Raw genomic sequence first — 12853 nt, 5'->3', positions numbered from 1 at the left:
TCATGCTGCAGAAGCCCAAAAGGCAAGGAATTATGAAAACAAAGTTGATTCATGTGGTGGTGATAGAAAAAAATTGTCTGCAGTTGTAAACAATATGGTTGGTCAGAGGAATGTACTGTAATTGTAAAACCAGCTTCTGTATCTGATGCCCAGTTGGCTTCTGATTGCTTCATTTTTTACAACTAAGATATCTTGCATAAGAAATGATTTAGACAACAGTTCTTCTGGTGAAGTATACTCAGTTGACTTCCAATCATGGCGCACAGGGGGTCAATTGCTTTCAACATTTAATCCTCTGGATGTAAATAAATTTAAATGTTACATCGGAGAACTTAATGAAACATTTTGTCCACTTGATCCATCTAACAAGTCACAACTACCTGATGTGTATGAGCATGCAGCAGACTTTATTTGCAACATCATAAATAGATGCTTCTTAGAAAGTAATTTTGTGCAGTCTGAGAAACGTGCCTTGCTAAGGCCCCTACTCAAGAAATCCGGCCTTGATGTTGAGTGCATTACAATTTATCGTCCTGTCTCCAACCTGTCTTTCTTATCCAAGAATATTGAACGGGCCATACTTGATCAACTCTTACCACAACTGGAATATAACAAAGTTGTTCCCATTGTTTAATTAGCATACAGAAAATATCATTAACTGAAACTGCATTAACAAGGATTCATAGTGACTTCATGGCAAAACCTGTAGTCGGATGTCCTCTCTCATAGTTCTGTTGGATCTGTCTGCAGGTTTCAACACAGTAGATAATAAGCTATTGTTCGATGATCTGTATTTTTATGACGTTTGTGACAGTGTTCTTTTGTTCCTTAAGTCGTATCTGTGAGACAGATCTCAGAGTTCAGAGTCCCTGGAGGATCAGTTTTGGGTCCAGTTCTATTTACGTTTGCACGAGTAGTTTATCGTCATTCCTTGATGCTCACGCTGTGTCTTATCATTTTTATGCTGATGACACTCGGCTCTATGTTAACATGTCAGATAGTATCAGTACAGACTAAGCTTGAATCTCTAATGTTTAATATTAAGATTTGGATGGCAAGGAGGAAACTTAAGCTGAATGATGGTAAAACTGAGATCATCATCATTAGAGGAAACAGAACGAGGGATGACACTGATAATACCCTGGCTTTGAACATTGGTGTTTGACAGCGTCATCCAGTCAGTTCTGTTTGAAATCTGGGTGTTTATTTTAATTAAGAGTTAAATTACATAAAGCATATTAATCAAGTTGTTAGGGGATGTAACTTGCATACCAGAAATCTGTACTATGTGAGAAAATTCCTGAATAGATGTTGCCTCTTAACATTGGTCCACGCAATGATCTTGTGTCATGTCGATTATGGTAATTCACTGTGGATTGATCTTCCAAATAATATACTAACCAAAGTTCAGTCTGTGTTGAATAGGGCAGGAAGGTTTATCTTTGGTCTCCCCAGAGAACCTCGACTACCCCATTTGTAATTGAGCTAGGTTGGTTACCAGTAAAGGCTAGAATTGAATTTAAACTTTTTAGGTGGGGGTGCTGACCATCCACTCACTCGATATAGTGCTGCTTTGGGTGTTTGCCCTTTTCACTCGTCCTTCCTTCCTCTTCTGTCTTTCTTTCCTTCATTCTTTCCACTTCCTTCTGCCTACAGGTGACTTTACACACTCTCTTCTGTCTTTCTTTTCTTCATTCTTTCCTCCTCCTTCTGCCTACGGGTGACTTTACACTCCCTCTTCTGTCTTTCTTTTCTTCATTCTTTTCCCTTCCTTCTGCCTATGGGTGACTCTACACTGAGTGACAAGCCACATGGTTTCCTGTACACCAGGAAACCATTTACTACACTGGGCGGTAAGCATATGATCATTCTATGGCGCCTGGTGGTTTAGTGGATAATTAAGGCACTCCAGTCGGATTGAGCCAGTGCAGGTTTATATCCAAGGGGTGGTTGGGGTTTATTGCTCACATAATACCACTCAGGGATGAGTGAGACTGGTCACTCTCATGTTAAATGTCAGGACCAACTCGCCTAGCCCCGGGCTCCTATGCTTCTCATGGGGCAACGTAGGATTGGGTGATGGATGGATGGGTGTCTTTTTTCATTTAAGCTTCTTAAGTTTGGTGAACCAAAGGATCCTGGTGAATTGTTGAAATTCCCAACAGCATGCCCAGGTTTGATGTTACGTATTGAAGATGATTCTTTGTCTTGATGAGCCTGGAGCCATTCACGAGTCATCTTTCTCTGATTATTCTTTTGTGTATAGAGCCCTTAGGTTATATAACAGATTGCCATTATCCATGAGATGACTTCCTTCTGTTGAATCCTTTAAGACACAGCTGAAAGCCTTTCTCTTTTCAAAATGCTGTGATCTGGAGGGAGGCGCTGTGACATGATTATAGGGCTTGATTATTGCCACATTCAATTTTTTTTTTTTTTAATTGATGAAGTTTGTATTGTATATGAGAGCTGTCTTAATTCTTGTAATTGTAAAAATAATATTTCCTTGTATAAAGGAAAGGGGGATAAAGAAGTGTGTGGTAATCATAGGGGCATTTGCCTTCTTAGTGTAATAGGAAAAGTATATGGTAGGACTTGTTGACCGAGTTAGAGAAATAAGAGAGGAATTAGTTGGAAAAGAACAGGGAAGTTTTAGGAAGGGAAGAGGTTGTGTAGCTCGGATATTCATTCTTAGGTCTTTATTGGAAAAGTTTGTAGAGAAGGGAGAGAAGTTGTATGCTGCCTTCATGGATTTTGGATAAAGTATATGACAGGGTGGACAGACAAGGAATGTGGAAAGTATGGAGTAAATGGGAAGTTACTGACTGCTGTGAAGAGTATGTATGAGGGTTCTAAGGCTACAGTGCATTTGGATAGTGAACTGATTGAATTTTTCTGTCTGAATGTTAGATTGAAACAGGGATGTGTCATGTCTCCATGGCAGTTCAATCTGTATATGGATGGGGTTATAAAAGATACAAAGTAGGGCAGTGGATGTTGGAGCAACCCTAATGAGAGAGGGCAGTGTTTGGAAACTTCCTGTACTGTTGTTTGCAGATAATACTGTATTGTTAAATGAAGACAAAGGGGAACTGCAAGGCATGGTGAATGAGTTTGGGAGTGTGTGTAAGAAACGGAATCTAAAGGTGAAGGTAGGGAAGAGTAAAAGTTATGTTCTTTGAGAGAAATGAAGTCACTGAATGTACAGTGAGACTGGATGAGGAGGAAATGGAAAATGTGAGTTTGTTTAAATACTTGGGTGGTGTGATGAGTAAGGATGGAAGTTTAGCAGGCAAAGTGCTTGAAAGCGTACAACAGGGAAGAAAGGTTTCTGGTTCTTTGAAAGCAGTGATAAGGAACAGGGAAGTGAGCATGGACGCAAAGAAGTCACTTCATGACAGTATTGCAGTACCAACTGTGAAGTATGGCAGTGAAGTTTAGACCTTGTTGGAAGGACACAGGTCGAGTGAGAGCAGTGGAAATGAGCTATTTAAGAGGAGCATGTGGATTTACATGGAGAAACAGACTGACAAATGAGGAAGTGATGGAGCATTGTGGTGTGGATGTGGATGTGATAGAAAGCATAGGAGAAATATATTGAGGTGGTTTGGCCATGTGGAGAATGGAGAGCGAGAGACTAATGAGGAGAGTGTATGCAAGTGAGGTGGAGGAGGGGAGAGGGAGTGGGAGGCCGAGGATAAGATGGAGGGATGGAGTGGAGAGGTATATGAGAGAGGGGGTTTGTGCTGGAAACATGGGAGTGAAGTGGCATTGGACAGGGCGACGTGGAGGCGATTTGTTTGTGGTCACTCCTTACCGGATTGAGGCGTCTGGCAATAGATGGGTAGATAGTGTCAAGCACTAGTAAATTCCCAGTGGAAGAACTGGCGCATTTGAGAAACGTAAGACCAGATTATTATTATTTATTTTTATTACCCCTTAAATTATTCTGTCCCCAAGTTTAGCCATATTAGTTTATATACTGCACAGCATAATGTTGCCAGCAGTTATAAACCATGCATATGTTTGTTCAAGACCAATGCAGGGTACATGCATGTTTCTTTCTTCATAAAAGATGAAACTGATACAAAGCATCATGTCTCAATCTAGTAATTTTATAGCTGCACATGTTTTTGAGGCATTAATAGTGCTTTCAAAAAATCTAGTGCATTTTTAAAACAAAAGAACAGATATTATTATTATCATTGTTGTTGTTGTTATTATTTATTATTATTATCATTGTTGTTGTTATTATTATTATTATTATAATAAATCCGGCAAATCACTGAGCAGATTATGCTGTTGGGGATGCGGTACAGGTTTAGTAGCCCAAAAAGCTAACCTGTTATCTATAAGACTCATATATACTCATGAAATTAAGAACCCTTACTGAATGGTCTGTCTACCTATAGATCAAAATGGATAAATATGTACCAGTACTGGAATGCACTTCCTTTGACAATTTCCTACTCAAATGATTAACTGATATTTAATCTGTACCTGGGTATTTTGTAATGTATTTGAGACATAGTAAGTCATTTATTAACATTCTCAGACATTTGTACTTTCAGGGAAAATTTCCCAAACCATCCCCCTTCCCCAGGAATGGTGATAGCAGTTTACCTCTTGGTACCTTTACACCTTTACCTTTTGCCATATGCTCATTTTATATTCTAGTAATTGATGGAGAGAGATGCCTTCGTGTGGTGGCACTGATATAACCAGGCAACTCAAGTGCCCGTTTCTACAAACATTCGTCACTTACTTCCCCATCCTGTGGGTGGGGGACTGCAAAATAAGGGCAGCTATGGTTTGCATTCTACTGAGTCCATATTCAGATAAACATGGGGTACAGTTATTATTAAACAATGCGGGAAACCATCAGTACAGTATCCAAATTACCTGTACTGTATCTGAATTTCTTCAATTTTGAATACCATTCATCATCATCATCATCGTCGTCTAATCCTGCGTTGCCTGATGAGGAGCGTAGGAGCCCTGGCTAGGCAAGTTGGTTTTGACATTTAAGGTGAGAGTGACCAACCTCACACATCCCTGAGTGGCATTATGTGAGCAATAATTCTCAGCCACCTCATGGATTTAAAACTGCAGAGGCTTAATCCAATTGGAGTGCCTTAATTACCCACTAAACCACCAGGTGCCATAATTTGGGTATATGGTTACCACCCAGTGTAGTAAACGGTTTCTTAGTGTACAGGAAACCATTTGGCTTGTCACTCAGTGTAGAGTCACCCATAGACAGAAGGAAGAGGGAGAAATGAAGGAAAGAAAGAAGAGGAAGGAAGGAAGAGAGGAAAGGGCAGTCACCCGAGAGCAGCACTACATCGAATGAGTGGATGGTGAGCTTTCCCATATTATTATTTTCCATATTATTATTATTATTATTATTATTATTATATGTGTCATGTCTCCATGGTTGTTCAATCTGTACATGGATGGGGTAATAAAAGAGGTACAAGGTAGGGTAGTGGATGTTGGAGTGGCCCTGGTGAGAGAGGATAGTGTTTGGAAACTCCCTGTACTGTTGTTTGCAGATGATACTGTGTTGTTGAGTGAAGACGAAGGGGAGCTGCAAGGCTTGGTGGATGAGTTTGAGAGAGTGTGTAAGAAACGGAACCTAAAGGTGAATGTAGGGAAGAGTAAAGTGATGGTCTTTGAGAGAGGTGAAGTTAGTGAATGTACAGCGAGGTTAGATGGTGAGGAATTGGAAAATGTGAGTACGTTTAAGTATTTGGGTAGTGTGATGAGTAAGGATGGAGGTTTGGAGGGTGAAGTGCTTGAAAGGGTACAGCAGGGAAGAAAGGTTGCTGGTTCCTTGAAAGCAGTGATAAGAAACAGGGAAGTGAGCATGGAAGTGAAAAAGTTACTACATGACAGTATTGTGATACCAACTCTAACGTACGGAAGTGAAGCTTGGACATTGTTGGAAGGACACAAGTCAAGAGTGAGAGCATTGGAAATGAGTTATTTAAGAGGAGCCTGTGGAGTCACGTGGAGAGACAGGCTGACGAATGAGGATATAAAGGAGCGTTGTGGTGTGGATGTGGATGTGATAGGAAGCGTTATGAGGAACACACTGAGGTGGTTTGGCCATGTGGAGAGGATGGAGGGTGAAAGACTGACGAAGAGAGTGTATGTGAGTGAGGTGGAGGGGGGAAGAGGGAGGGGGAGGCCGAGGATGAGATGGAAGGATGGGGTGGAGAGGTATATGAGAGAGGGGGGTGTGAGTTGGGAGCAGGGCAGTGAAATGGCGGGGGACAGGGCGACTTGGAGGCGATTTGTTTGTGGCCACCCCAAACGGGATTGAGGCGTCTGGCAATAGATAGATAGATAGATTATTATTACAGCTAAACACTGTTAAAAAAATTTGTTCCAAAGTCCTAATACAGCACAAACATAAAATCCTCGTATGAAAGATTTTTTTTTTTTTTTTTTCCAGCTATACAAACCACTAGAAATCAAGAAATGCCCAGCAGTCTCACTGGGGAATGAGCCAGTGTTGTATTTTTTGTGTAACCAAATCAGTATTCCATTTGATCAGAGAGTACCATGCTGTGGCTGGTTGCTTGTGTCGGTTTTGTGCTGATTTAAGTGTGTAATGAGTACCATATATTATGACTTCATATATACTTGGGGTATGGCTACTTGGTTTATACCAGTAACCTGTGTGTTACTGAGTGATATGTAAAGTCTGTTGCAGGTATTGTGCTGCTGTAAGTTTCCTATGAGGATTGTTATGACTGGATATGTATTTGGGGGAAGTACAGTATCTAAATCAACTCAAGATTTATACTTTGTGACATTTGACAGAACCCAGTTACAACCCATGATGTAGCCACCTTGGTACCAGTACCCAAAAAATCACTGTCTGAGATAACGTAAACCCCTTTCAATAAAGAGGAATTCCTGTACTGATACTGTTACTTTATTTCAGGTGAATGCAGAAGTTACAGCCCAGGCATTACCTCCTTCACCTTGGGAGATATAGTCTCAAATTCCCTTACCGTTGGCTGTCTATTAGCAGTACAGCCGGGAGAAGCAGCAAAAGGGAGAGACAAAAGGTACAATGTAGCCTAGTATCCATCCATGCATCTGTTCATCATTCAATCCTTTCCTACCTCATTAAGAAGTAGAAAGCACTCAGAGAACTCATTGCTCTGCCAATGCCATTGCCATTAAAAAAGATCCGGATCCAGATCCGCCCCAAAATTTAATAAATTCTTTCTTGACCCATGACCCGCCCTTCCACAAAAATTCATTGAAGTTCATTAAGACCTTTTGTAGATGTTGTTTAGGATATCAGGATCTGGATCCAGATCCGCCCCCAAATTTAATCACATCTTCCTTGGCCCATGGCCCACTTGTACACAAGATTTCATTGAAATTCATTGAAAACTTTTGGAGATATTGTCTGGACAGACAAACAGTCATAGGTGAATACATAACCTCCTCTAACTTTGTTGGTGGAAGTAGCTATAGAGGCTTAGGGCTAGGCTACTGAGTACCAAAATTTAAGGCAAGAGTGACCAACCTCAGTCAACTGATTATCGTAGATCAGCGATAAATTGCACTTCTCCTTTTGATGTAATTCCTTGTGGACCCCATCTGGTTGGAGCTTTGATCCACTAGACCACCAGGCATGTACAGAACAGTAAAAGCTTTGTGAGGGTGATTGATAAGTTCATGGCATAAGGTACACAGATTTAATTTTAGACAACTTAACACAGTCATTTTTCAACATACAGTGTGTCCTCGATAAACGAAAGGGATAGGGACCAAGAAAAACTTTCGTAATTCGAAATTTCGTATATCTGAACAATTTTCCCCATTGAAATGTACATGGAAAGAGGGGGATGCGTCCCATGACCCCCTTGGACTCCCCACGTAAACATTACCCCTCCTATTTTGAAGTAAGTAATACCTGTAGAAGTAAGTAATACCTGTAGATGTAGAGAATGAGGTGGCCATTTTCTTGTGCATCTTCTTTTTGTTGGTCACAGTCCAAGTGGTGGCAGCTGCAAGGCTTAAAGCACTCCCAATCTCCGAGACTCCCTGCTCCTGCTCGTGGCATCTTATGATTTCCAATTTCCTCTCCAAAGTTAGATTACAATGCTGCTGCTTCTTTGCAGTAGGCTCCCCAGATGCTGGAGATGATGCAGGGTGCTTGGGAGGTGTGTCTAAACAGTACGAAAAGGTATAGAGCTGCGAAAATATATTCGTCACGTACAGCAAAGCGGTGATCACCATCAAAACATAATTTTAGAGTATGTCGATCGTTCACTTGAGGTTATTAGGCATTTATATAAATGCCAATGTCTCATATTTAGCCATATATTAAACGATGGAGTGAAACATCGTATGTCACCTGATTCACGTTTCAATATGTTTACCGTATTTTTGGGCATAAAAGGCGCACTTTTTTTCCAAAGAAATGTCCCAGAAAATCACCCTGCACCTTATATGCTCAAGATCAGGCTTTGGGTAGGCTTGGCCTACTGGTAAGTGGTAGTTTCAGTGCTGCAGTAAGCCTGCCGGTACTGTAAATGAAATCCAAACAAAAAGTGTTTCCCAAATTTCATTAGAATGATTAGCAACAAAATATTATAAATTACAGATATAGTTGTACATGTGTAATTACAGTAATAAATTACAAATATAGTTATTCAGTATATAATAAGCAAACCTGTGTCCACATCATCTGTGCATTGTTGTTTGTTTACATCTTTTCATATTTCCCCATATTTTATAAATTTAATAAAAACTCACTGGGTTATAGTCATAATAAAATAAAAAATAAAATATCTGTTCATACTATAAATATGATCTTTATTGTTCTGTGTTGAGTTGTTCACTGGCAGTTCAATATAATAAAAGATGTATCGTAATCCTCACAAGTTTGAGGAAAAATAACAATAAAGAAAATAGATATTTAAACAAACATATATCAGTCAGTATGATTGCTTAATATACTAAATAATCAGCAGTATTTTTTCGTTACTCTTAAGTTCTGATGACTCCACAACTTGCACTGCCATGTTTGTTTACAAGTGATCAGGTGATGGTGTATGCTGCTTAAGTAGTGATGATAGCTTTGTATTAGGGGTGGTAGTTGGTAGTGTCAGCAGTGGAGATTGATAATAGTGATGATCGATAATTTTAGTGTTGTTGGTTCATAGTGGTTAGAGTTATTAACAGTGGCCAGTACTGGTGATGGTGGAGGTCAGTGGTGATATTTGGTAGTGTTAAGGTAAGTACTATGACAGCCTACCATGATAGCTTACCAAAGGGTGTCAGTCTAAATTTTCATGATTCCTGTACATGAAAATTTTATAACCAGCACATGAATGATTATGTGAGATGTTCAGCTAGGGGGTCTGGGGTTAGCTTCATTTTTTTATTTTTCCCAGATTAGGCCTGCCAAAATGGGATGCGCCTTATATGCTCGTGCCCTTCTATGCCTGAAATTACGGTATATTTTTTTTCCATTAATACCAACTGTTTGATGCCATATTTTACATTTACTTTAAAAAGAATAAACCACCATCACCTTTATAACTCATATAATTTGAAAACTAGTATACTTGCTAAATAAACTGATATGTAAATAAATGACAGGGAATTGTCCTGATGGCGAATTGTCCCAAAACCGTGGACTCAACTGAGAAGTGCGCGAAAAATAGTTTAGTTTACCAGAGAGGGGTTAGCTCATTTCCTCGCTGCAGGCAAGTGCCCATTTTGAATTTTTCATATTTCCTTTCGTATCGCGTTTCGTATCATCGAGACAGATACAGTACTTTCATATTGCAGAATTTGCCCTATATTCATCACTTTTGTAACATCGAAAATTCGTACTTCGGGTTTTCGTTTATCAAGGACTCACTGTACAGTACTTGCCTTGCAAATTTACACACTTAGTCCAGTGGTCATGCAGATTACGGATCCTTTCTTCATAGAAGTTAGCATCTTGGGTCTCCAAGAAGATATCTACTGCATCAACGACATCATTATCGGTGGCTTTTGGCAACTGCTGAACTCCATTTTCATCTTGGGAGAACAAATACCAGTAGTAGTCTGAGGGTGTCAAATCAGGTGAATTGAGCGAGTGTTCTGCAGGTTGGAATTCACATTCCTGGTTAGCGGCAATGGCAACCATGGACTTGTGAACCAGAACATTGTCTTGTTGGAAGAGCTCCCCTCTTGTCAGCTTCCCACGCTGATTCTTTTTAATTTTCTTTTGTAGCTGCCACAAGAGATCAGTGAAGTTGACCCCGGTGACAGTGTGACCCATTTCCATGTAATCCACCAGCAGCACTCCTTGTGCAGCCCCCAAAATGGAGGCCATCACCTTCCATGCAAACACCTCTGACTTGACCTTGGGAGCAGGAGACCTTGCAGGTTTCCACTGTTTCAGCTGTTCTTTCATCTCTGGTTGGAAGTGGTGCAACCAAGTCTCATCCATGGTCATGAATTACCCGAGAAATCTCTCGGGATCTGCATGACCAATAGCAAGATTATCCTTTGATATATGCCGAATCTGCTTCTGATCAGGTCCAAGGAGCTTCGGAACCCAGCGAGCTGAAATCTTGGTAATTTGGAGTTCATGGGGGATATCTAGATGGTTGCATTCCTGGGAGATGCCGAGCTCTGCGGCAGTGCAATACATGTACAGTACTCTGTTATTCGTTGATCCACCAAGACCAGTGTCATGGATTTTGCCAGTGGTTTCCTGTGTTGTGACAATGGCAGGCCTTTCTGGACGAGGTTCATTTCCAGGCATTCCTTGTCTTGTTTAAATCCAGCAGCCCACTTCTTAACCATGTTGTAGAAAGGGGCATCCTCCTTTAGTGTCGCCACTGTGTCCTCGTTGGGGGATAAGCCCTTGATACTGAGGTAGCATATGACTGCACAATTGGCGATATTGTCCATTTTCTCAAAAATTGCCGACTCTTGAATTTCAGTTACGAACAGAGAAAATACAACAGTTATGAATTTCTAACTTCCTGTGTAACTATTCAAAGAGTTAAACTGTATGTAAATTTAGTTAGAACTGTATAGCTCATTTTCTTGTACCTTAGACCACGAACTTATTGGTCACGCATCGTATTATGTGATATCTCTATCTTATGATTAATTTAGTTTGTTACTTAGTTCCATGCAGCTAACACTTTCTTGCATGAGGTAAGAAGCAATTTTGATTCCCCTCCTCCCACCTGCACCAGTGTTACTTGTATATAGGCACATCAAATATGTTTCAGGAATATTGTTTTCCAAATTTATTATCACTAAGTAGATGTATTGATAATAAACTGCCTCATTTTAAAATTTTCCATCCAAAAAGTTGTACATGTAGCTACATGGTATTGAAAGGTGCAAGATTTGAGTTCTGGTATGACAGATCCTTTTTTTTTTTTTCCAACTAGTTTTTAGAAGGCTACATATATACCCATCAATTGTCAAGGAGGAGGAAGGTAGATATGGAATAAGAAAGCTAGGTATGGTGGTTGATGAGGAAAAGAAATTAATAATGCCAGTAGATTGAAAAGGTATGTTGTATTTTCTATGGGTTACATGGTAGGCGAATGGTAATGAGTATGTCAGAAGGCAAGATATGGAGGTTGATAGACAAAGAAATTGATAATACCAGTAGATTGAGGTGGTAGGATGAATTTTGTATGGAATGCTTGGCAAGGGTATGGCACCACCCTTTTAACATGATAGTCAATTGATTGACTGTCTGCTCGGTAATATGAAGCACATGTGTGTGGAAAGGTGTGCCTGTGAGGTGAATCCAGGATTCTGGGACCTTAAATGGATAGTGAGTGTGTGGGTGGTCCATTTCAGTGAACATGATCTTGATTAGTTCTTCCATTATTTTTGTGTACATGGGGGCATTCATCATCCACTCATTTGATGTAGTGCTGCTCTCGGATGTGCCCTTTCCCCTCCTCCATCCTTTTTTCCTTCCATCCTCTTCTGTCTTTCTTTCCTTCATTCTTTCCACATCCTTCTGCCCACAGGTGACCTTACACTCCCTCTTTTGTCTTTCTTTCCTTCATTCTTTCCTCTTCCTTCTGCCTGTGGGTGACTCTACACTGGGTGACAAGCCAAATGGTTTCCTGTACACCAGGAAACCATTTACTATGCTGGGTGGTAACTATGTACTGGTGATGTAGTGGGTAATTACTGTGCTCCAGTCAGATTGAGCCAGTGAAGGTTTATGTCCAAGGGGTGGTTTGGGTTTCGTCCACATGTTATGCCACTTGGGGATGAGTGAGGCTGGTCACTCTCATGTTAAATGTCAGGACCAACTTGCCTAGCCCCGGCTCCTATGCTCCTCATGGGGCAGTGTGGGAGTGGATGATAAATTAATGAATGAATGTTTGTGTGTGTGTGTGTGCATCCATGCATGCATAATCACCTCACCTATTGGTGGGAGAGAGGCAAAATTATGATGACATGCCAGTACTGTTATAAGTTTGAAAGAGTAGAACTTGCTGTGCAGGAATATAAATATTGGTAAGGAATAACAGACAGAACAATGTTTAATGTATATGGATAGTGTGATGGTTTAATCCCAGGGAGGAAGGATGACCACAAACAAATCACATACATTTCACTTTGCCCTGTCATCTGGTTGCTTTCCCTGCAACTCACATCAGCTGCATTCATATGCTGTACCTCTCCACCTCATCCTTGATCTCCCGTCCACATTAATCACATACGCTATTCTTGTCAGTTTTTAATTCTCCGTTGTGTCCATATGACATGATCTCTGGTTATTTTTCCTAACTCTTTCCAGCAGTTCTACATTAGCATTACAGTGCTTCTTGAT

The 12853-nt window shown here is 40.4% G+C and overlaps 1 protein-coding gene across 3 annotated transcripts in view; it reads left to right on the top strand.

Annotated features, from left to right (window-relative positions):
- The window catches only part of Coa8 (Cytochrome c oxidase assembly factor 8), a 54490-nt gene that overhangs the window by 16509 nt on the left and 25128 nt on the right, over window positions 1-12853 (top strand). For all 3 annotated transcript variants that reach the window (XM_080279309.1, XM_080279311.1, XM_080279310.1), the window contains one exon: window positions 6956-7082. In XM_080279309.1, coding sequence (XP_080135435.1) covers window positions 6960-7082 — 123 coding nt within the window. In that variant the 5' untranslated portion in view covers window positions 6956-6959. The remainder of the gene's footprint in view (window positions 1-6955; window positions 7083-12853) is intronic.

Source organism: Coenobita brevimanus, chromosome 78, assembly GCF_032717465.1.
Source record: "Coenobita brevimanus isolate Jiangsu-jjx chromosome 78, ASM3271746v2, whole genome shotgun sequence".
In the NCBI taxonomy this organism is placed as follows: Eukaryota; Metazoa; Arthropoda; class Malacostraca; order Decapoda; family Coenobitidae; genus Coenobita; species Coenobita brevimanus.
Note: the sequence above shows the minus strand (reverse complement) of the source record. Positions and strands in the feature narration are given on the sequence as shown.